General features: G+C 39.6%; 1 protein-coding gene across 1 annotated transcript in view; it reads right to left on the bottom strand.

Annotated features, from left to right (window-relative positions):
- Window positions 1-688: 688 nt before the first annotated feature.
- The window catches only part of ZYG11A (zyg-11 family member A, cell cycle regulator), a 58,278-nt gene continuing 49,893 nt past the window's right edge, over window positions 689-9,073 (bottom strand). Inside the window, exons 11-14 of the mRNA XM_032652457.1 lie at window positions 7,646-7,840; window positions 5,469-5,530; window positions 4,969-5,066; window positions 689-889 (exon numbers count right to left, since the gene is read on the bottom strand). Coding sequence (XP_032508348.1) covers window positions 726-889; window positions 4,969-5,066; window positions 5,469-5,530; window positions 7,646-7,840 — 519 coding nt within the window. The 3' untranslated portion in view covers window positions 689-725. The remainder of the gene's footprint in view (window positions 890-4,968; window positions 5,067-5,468; window positions 5,531-7,645; window positions 7,841-9,073) is intronic.

Below are 9,073 nucleotides of genomic sequence, written 5' to 3'. Positions count from 1 at the left end.
AACTCGGACCATGCCCCACCAGCACACCCAATCACACACAATGTTACGCGTACTCAGTCTGTGTAACGCTGGAGGAAGGAAGGTCAAAGGTAGACTATCCAAAATCATAAAAATATATTTCTCTTCCCTCCACCCAACAAGTGGAAGGTACTCTGGTATCTATTAAAAATAATTTTTTCCTCCCCTCCAATAGAGGTTCTGCCTTCCAAACTATACATTTATACGTGTATGATTCCTAGAACTTTTTCATGTACTTCTTCTCCAGTGGCTTCATATAACCAGGAATAACAACTTAGGAGATTCTTTCAAACATGAAATTTAACACAAATATCAAAGTTTCCCCGTAAGTCTTTCTTTTTCCTTTCCTCTGACAAACACTCAGAGTTAAGAAATTGGCCGGGGCTAGAGAAAAGTAACTGGCATAGCTGTTCCAACACAAGCTCACAGGTCTTCACACAGAGTCCAGGGCTTGATTTCTCAAAACTTCTGAAAGGGTATTCCCAGAATGATTCCAACTTGATTTGGGATCATGGCTATCATACAAACCCAACCTTCTAATAAGTTACAGAAAATCAAACCAAAAAAAAAGGCCAAGAAGGCAGTCAACTCACAAACTCCAATGACAACTTGTTTCAATTCAATTCAACATTCAATTGGTGACAGGGCAGAAGACCTGACACTGAGCAACAGAGCACCTCTGAAGCCCCTGAGGATAAGAAGGGCATTCAGCAGAGAGGGAGTCTCCGATAATTCATGAAATGCATTCTGAAGTCATCTAGAAGGGAGGCTGCAATGTGCTGTGCTTGGGGGTCTGCCTCACTGTGCTTCTGGATGTCACACAAAAGCTGCAGTCCTTCTTCTTCGACTAACATTTTGCAGTATTTGCTGGCTGAAAGAAAATTAAGCAAAGAAACCTGACGGACAGGTTGGCATCTTAAATATTCCCAAATTACCACATTCACCAGTTTGAAGAAAGAGTACAAAGTTTTAAGCCCTCTGACACAGGAGTTAACAGATAAACTGTGTCAATTTAGAAGAAATATGCCAGTTAATGCTTGGCTTGTGTAATGAGATAATGGATGATTATTTTATTATGTTTACTTCTGGACAACTCTATGCTTCAAATGTCTCTAATCCTAGCTAAAAGGATAAGAACATCTTTTATTACAAAAATGATACAAATTTCAGGTTCAGCCAATAATGCTGAGCTAGACAACCTAAAAACACCAGAGCTGGATACAGTATAACTGAAAAAATTTTTAATTCATAGTTGAGTGCACAAAGTAAAGGAATTGTCCAGGAGTCAGACACAAAGAGCAAAAAGCACCTAAAGCTCGTGTAACCTAACCTGTAACTATCGTCCGGCAGAAAGGGACCGTCGGTTTCAGTAATCTAGGAATTTAGATTTTAACTTAGGAAGTCAGAAGCAAAATCAATGCATAAAGCTGGCCCCTCAAAGGGCAAGACAACGGATAAGACAATGAAACAACTGCATTTAGCCTGGGCTCCTGGGAGTCTTTCCTGAGAATTTATAACCAGTCCCAAGTTGGTATAGGGTTTGAATTTATATTACCCTAAATGTTCTGGAAACCCTTGAGCTGAGAAATTAATATAAGAATTAGTCCAATCCCAGGGAAACCTCTAGAACACTTGACAGAAGCAAATACAAAGCTGTACTGAAGGGACATGTGCACAACTCAGTCTGAAAGGATTCTCTTAATCAGTCCAAGAGTCTATTAGACACAGAAACAATGATCCAAAAACACATCTAAGGCAATTACCAAGAATGCAGTAAAAAGAAACAAAGACATGGAAACATTTGTTTTTAAATGGTTACAAAACATGTAGGACAGATTCAGAGAAGGTATAAGATACTTCTGATAGATGTTATAAGAAAGGAATAGAGAGAATAGGTGGAAGGTAATATTTTAAAAGAAAATGGCTGAAAATTTTCATCAATTTTGTAAGGTATAATCATGACCTGAAACCCAGAGGCCATATAACAAAATATTGACTTGTAAAAACATTGAATAAAATCAAGACAATAAACTGGGAAAAAGTATTTGCAAGACTTCCTTCAAATTAAAAAGAAAAAGACCAAAAAACAGTAAACAAAAAGTGAGCAATGGAAATCAACAGACAATTCAAATATAAGACAGTTCACCTTACTTAAAATAAACGCCATCTGAGACTCTCTTTCACCTTAGGTTGATAAAGATCAAAAAATTCAACTAGGGCTTCCCTGGTGGCGCAGTGGTTGAGAGTCCGCCTGCCGATGCAGGGGACGCGGGTTCGTGCCCCGGTCTGGGAGGATCCCGTGTGCCGCAGAGCGGCTGGGCCCGTGAGCCATGGCTGCTGGGCCTGCGCTCCGCTGCGGGAGAGGCCACAGCAGTGAGAGGCCCGCGTATCGCAAAAAAAAAAAAAAAAAAAAAAAAAAAAAAAATTAAACAAGGGCTTCCCTGGTGGCGCAGTGGTTGAGAGTCCGCCTGCCGATGCAGGGCACACAGGTTCGTGCCCCGGTCCGGGAAGATCCCACATGCCGCGGAGCGGCTAGGCCTGTGAGCCGTGGCCGCTGAGCCTGCGCGTCCGGAGCCTGTGCTCCGCAATGGGAGAGGCCACAACAGTGAGAAGCCCGCATACCACCCCCCCCAAAAAAAATTCAACTAAACCTTTTTGTAAGAATAAAAGGAAACTGGAAGCTCTAATATATTGCTGATGGGAATGCAAACTGGTAATCAATTATCTGGATGACAGTTTAGCAATACCTACCAAAACAAGCATTCATAACACTTTGACTCAGTAATTCTAAAAGTACTCTGCAGATCATGCTTGCAAAGTGATGTCTTTTCTTTTAACAAATGGTATGCACTACGCTTGTACTAATACTGTGCTATGTACAAATGCTCGTACTATGAGCCAAGCAATGTTTAAATGCTTTGCAAATGCTACCTCATTTAATTCTCATAACAGCCCTATGGAATAGGTACTTTAATCCCCATTTTACAGATGAGGAAACTGGAGAACAGAGGGGTTCAGTAACTTGCTCAAGCTCCCACAGTTAGTAAATGGGAGCAAAGTACAAATAGTCTGATTCTGGGGTCTGTCCTCTTAATTAGCACACATGTTCATCTTTCCTAAATATATAGTACGTGTGTGAGTGAGAGTGAGAGAGAGAATGTCATTATTCATCGAACCAGTGTTTGTATTGGAATAGAAAAGACTGGAAACAATGTTAAATAAATTGTTACATCATATAGCAAAGAAATACAGAGCAATCTAATTAATAGTGGTGATCTGGAGTCAGATCACTAGGTTAGAACCCTATCTCTGCCGGTGCAGGCTGTTTTAACTTTGGGCAAGTTACTTTACTTCTCTATGCCTCGTTTTCTCATCTGTAACAGATATACAATAAAATGCTACCCGTTCCATCTGTTGTGAAGATTAAATAAGTTACAAATAAATAGCTTACAACACTGCTTGGCACATAGGAAATATAAACACTCAACTAAATTCTAGTTGTTGTTACAGTTACTACTGTTGTAACTGAATATACTAGAGTCTATTTCAGTGCCATTCAAACTGACTGATCTGCCTCCATCTATTCATATGCCAGTACCATTTAAAGAGAAGTGTTAGAGACTTCTCTGGTGGTCCAGTGGTTAGGACCCCACGCTTCCACTGCAAGGGGTGCCAGGGTTTGATCCCTGGTCTGGGAATTAAGATTCTGCACACCACAGGCACAGCCAAACATAAATAAATAAATAAAGAGAGTATTAGGGCAAGCTCCTAAAAACCATTTTTCTCAGTCAGTTCTTTCCTGTTTATCCTGCCACTTTAACTTTAAAATAATTTTCAGATTCCTCAACTCTTACTCATTCACTTGAATTGTATTATATCCATGAATTGAAAAGAATTGAGTATAGTATGTCTCACAATTATTTCAGGCTTTTAAATTATTTCCTATAGTTTTTTTTGCATATAGGCCTCAATACTTGTTAAAGCCATTTTGAGATAGCTTATGCTTTTGATAGTTAAAACTTTAATTAATTCTAAAAGTTTTATCTTAGGTATTTTAGTATAAAATTATAACCTATATTTCTTTTATAATAAAAGCAAAAATTTTAATAATAATGCTTAACAAAGAATAAAAGCCAAGGGACTTCCCTGGTGGTGCAGTGGATAAGACTCCACGCTCCCAATGCAGGGGGCCTGGGTTCAATCCCTGGTCAGGGAACTAGATCCCACATGCATGCCACAACTAAGGAGCTGGCAAGGCACAACTAAGGAGCCCTGGAGCCACAACTAAAGAGCCCACCTGCCACAACTAAGGATCCCATGTGCTGCAACTAAGGAGCCCACAAGCCACAACTAAGACCTGGTGCAACCAAATAAATAAATAAATATTTTTTAAAAAAGAATAAAGCCAAGAATTCCCAAGGGGAATTTAAAACAGTAAAACATGGAAAAACATTTAATCTGCCTGGGACCAACTCCTGACATCTGGCCCCCCAGCCTCCCTCAAACCATTACAAAGAGGCAAATCTATGTATTACTATAGGAAGAATAGTATTCGTGATAAACTACTGAGCGAAAAACAGCAAGCTATAGGATAGTATGCACAGAATGAGCCCATTTTGTCTAAAAACATTATCCTGTTCACATAGAGTATATACTAACTATAGCATGTATACAGAAAAGTATCTGGAAGTATAGTTATAGTTATCAACTTATGGACAGTGCTTGCCTATGGGGAATAGGAGTGGGAGCAAACTTTGACTTTCTATATCACTTGACAACCACCCCCAATTATAATTCTGTAGCATTTTTTATACTAATACAAATGCTTTTCAGTTGCTTTTTTAAAAGTGTTAAAATCAGGACATAGGTGAACAATTTTTCAAAATTCCATCTTGAACTTAATCCTTATACAGAAAAATAGCTGGAAAACTATTCTTTTTAATTACATACGGTTTTTACTGCAGACATGATACATGGCCCATAGTGCCCAGAGCTGAACCTCTGGTCGAGAGACGTTGCCAAGGAGTGGGAAAAATGCCTTGAAGGATCTAAACAAGTACAAAGAAGATGTTTCTTCAGAACTCAAGCTAACATCAGGGATATAATAATAATTTTCAACATTTTCCCCCCAGGGTCAATTCCTCACCAAGACAGATGTACTGCTGAGCATATAATCAGAACTAGCATTTAAGAAATTATACTCTGTGTGAGACATTTTACATTCAATATCTGATTCCACCCTCAATCTTGCACACTGCCAGCCTCATTTTACAGATGACGAAAACTGAGTCTCAGAGATTTTCTAAAAGTGATTTTCCCAATATCACAAAGAAACAGGATTTGAACACATGCTATTTTATTCTAATATTTTATCACTGTACCATGGCTTCTACATAGTGAGTAGACTGAGGACAAGCTTTAAGAAAAGCACTATACCATCATGAAATTACCTGTAGGTCACCAATGCTGTCATCTTACAACTTGAACTTGGCCAATTCTGGATGGTTGTATACTGTACAAAGAGACATATCAAGATTCTAGTATTGTTTCATGTCACTTATAATTACATATATATGAAACAACATAAGTTTTCAAAACATGGGATTGATTACTCAAATTTAGGATACCTAACCTGCCAACTATCAATTAGATAAGCATTATATATGTAGAATATAAACAAAGTCATGTGGAAAACAATGCAATAAAAAGGGGCTCCTGTTTAATGATGGAAGATTGAGCATGCACCCACTCCTCCCCTAAATCCCATGAACAGAATGATACAAATGGTTTAAAAGAAGACAAATACACATAGAAGAAAGCAGAAGAAAAATGGTAACTAATTTAATAGATCTAGCACTGGGGAAGGTTAAAAAAACAAACCATTTTGAACAGAACACCCAAGAGACTTAAATATTTGGCAAAAGTATTACTTCAGGAAGTGAGATTAGAGGTGGGGTTGAAAAAGGACGATTGGTTGAAAGTACCAAAGAATCAAGACTTCAAGATCTCCTCTACCACCCCTTACAAAAATTTCTGGACTGGGCAATCCCATGAACAGCTGAGGTTGGGAGTACCATGCTAAAAACAGGGGGCTAAGGTGAAAATACTAAATGCTGAGCCTCCTTTACCCCCCAACTCTCTTCTTCTAGTGGGTGTTTAGCCTGTTGGAAGCCGACCTTATAATCTTCAATCAGAAGAATAGAAATTAAGGAAGGGAGGGACGGGACTTCCCTGGTAGTGCAGTGGTTAAGAAACCGCCTGCCAATGCAGGGGACACGGGTTTAAGCCCTGGTCCAGGAAGATCCCACATGCCACAGAGCAACTAAGCCCGTGCACCACAACTACTGAGCCCGTGTGCTGCAACTACTGAAGCCCACATGCCTAGAGCCTGTGCTCCACAACAAGAGAAGCCCCTGAAATGAGAAATCCGTGCACCACAACAAAGAGTAGCCCTGGCTCGCTGCAATTTGAGAAAGCCCATGTGCAGCAACAAAGACCCAATGCAGCCAAAAAAAAAAAGGAAGGGAGGGAAGCAGGGAGAAAAAAGAGGAAAGAAAAAGGAGGGATGGAGGGGCGAGAGGGAGAGAAAGAAATTTCCCAGAATTGAAGGAAATGAGCTTCCAGAGCAGTAAGTAGCAAACGGAACAGATGAAAATGAACCCACATCAAGGCACATCACTGTGATTTCCAAACACTGAAGACAAAGGTCTTAAAGCTTCCAAAGAAAAATGGCACAGGACTTCTCAACAGTGATACAGAGAAATAAAAGACAGTGGAGCAATGACTTAGAAATTGTGAAAATATTTCAAAACTTAACTTTTATACCTAGCCAGTTGATCAACTAAATGTGAATGTAAAATAAAGGCCTTTTCAAACATAAAAGGTTTCAAATTTTCTTTTTCATACATCTCTTAGGAAGCTACTGGAGGATATGACGCAAGAGAATGAGGGAGTACACCAAAAAATAGGAAGGTACGCAGTCCTGGATACAGGGAATCCAACACAAGAGAGCAAAGAGAATCTCCAGAATGATAGTAAATGAATATCCTGGGATGACAGTGGTCTAACAGATATACAAAAAAGCAAATCAGATGGAAAAAAAAAAACAGAAGGCTTGAGAAAGTAGTCTCCGAGAAGCTGAAGTAGACAGGATGTGCTTGAATGTACTGAAAGGAGATGTATACTTGGAGTATAAGAAAGGGTGTGCATTGGGAAACAGAGAAAAAGAATCTTCATTTTCCAAAGTGGGAAAATAAATTGATAATGTCTTAAACTACAAAGTCAAGAAATAACAACATATGTTAGCGATATGGAGGTAAACACCAAAAGAAATAGCTTTAAAAAGAGCTGAGAGTGGGAAAGAGAATTAGAATAAGCCATATAAACGGTTTGCATGTATAACTTTTATAGAAGGAAAGTTACCAGAAGGAATGCAACAAAATGTTAATAGAGATTAGCTTTGGGTGGTTAAGGTGTGGGTGATTTATAATGTTTTCTTTATATTTTTCTCTATCTTTCCCATTTTCTACAATGAACACATATTTCAAAAATTCTTATGATCTAGAAAAATAAGTTTTCTGCAAAAAGAGATGACTCTGGATTTTGTAAAGAGCAATGGTTCTCATACCAGATCCTGGAGAAGTGCTCTCCTCTGGAGGTCATGGGATATCCAGGGCTGTTTGTCAGATGTCAGGTGGGCTATGATGCCTGCAGCTAAATAGCTGACTTCCAGTTCCTTACTATGCAGCAAGCTGCTGACATGCTTTACCACATCGTCAGTCATCAACTTGGAAGAGAGTTCTCTGACTTCAGCTATGTTGTTCTATGGGTCAGATGGAGCAGAGAATATCAAGGACAGGAAAGGAGGGGAGAATCAGGAACTGGTTCCTCTCCCTCTCCTACTGCTCAGCTCATATACATACAAGAACACTTAGTCCCATCCTCCTCCCTCTGACTTAGCCTAACACCTACAATCCCACTCCCTTGACGATGAGGATGATCAGTAATAACCAATCATTGAGTAAGCACTTACTAAGTGCCAGGCACTGAGCTAGAGAGACTGAAATGTCTTTTTATCTGCCTTATCGCACTTAATCTTTAATAGTCCTACAAAGAAATTCAACACTCAGCAAGACTGACTTGTCAGGTTCACACTGCTAGTAACTGGTTGGAAAGAATACAAATCCAGGTCTGACTAAAAAACTTAACATTCCTGGGGGCCCACTATATGTTACATTAGCTTTAACAGTAACAATGAAAGGCAGGAAGTATTTTCTTATTTTATGTACTGTATTAGTTTTCTATGTGTGTAACAAATTAACACAAACTTGGTGGCTTAAAACAACATACATTTTTCCTCTTCCAGCTTCTGTGGGCCTCGCTTAGCTGGGTCTCACAAGCCTGCAATCAAAGGGCTGGCTAGCCTGCATTCCCATCTGGAGGCTCCAATGGGTGAGGTGTGGGTGGGGAGAATACTTGCAAGTTCACTCAGACCGTTGGCAGAATTCATTCCCCTGTGGCTGCAGGAAGGAGGGTTTCTTGCTGGAGGTCACCCTCAGCTCCCAGAAGCTGCCCATAGGTTTTTTTTTTTTGCTATGTGGGCTTTTCCCTTCTCCAAGCACTCACTTCTCTAGAGTGTCTGCTAGGAAGAAGGATTTTATACATATTGTAATATAATCACAGGAATGACATCCTATTATCTTTGCCATATTCTGTTAGTTAGAAGCAAGTCACAGGTCCTGCCCAGACTCTAGGGAGATGGAGATTACACAAAGACATGAACACCAAAAAAACTATAATCACTGGGGGTTGGTCACTTAGGGTCTGTCCACTACACAGATGAAAAAAACAAAGGTTTAGAGGATAAACACACAGTCAAAGCAACCACAGCAGTTACTGCTCCTTCTAAAGCAGCTTTCAGAAAAGTATAGACTTAGTATGTTGAGAAAGGCATAAGGCACTCTGCAGAAAATTGTACTGTTTTGAGACCCACCCTGCCCCCTTTTCTCAAGACTAGCTATAACCCTCTTGTTAACAGCATGATTTCAGCAGAAAT

The sequence above is a fragment of the Phocoena sinus genome, chromosome 1 (genome assembly GCF_008692025.1).
Source record: "Phocoena sinus isolate mPhoSin1 chromosome 1, mPhoSin1.pri, whole genome shotgun sequence".
NCBI classification, from domain to species: domain Eukaryota; kingdom Metazoa; phylum Chordata; class Mammalia; order Artiodactyla; family Phocoenidae; genus Phocoena; species Phocoena sinus.
The sequence above is the reverse complement of the archived record's forward strand: the minus strand, read 5'-3'. Positions and strand labels throughout refer to the sequence as shown.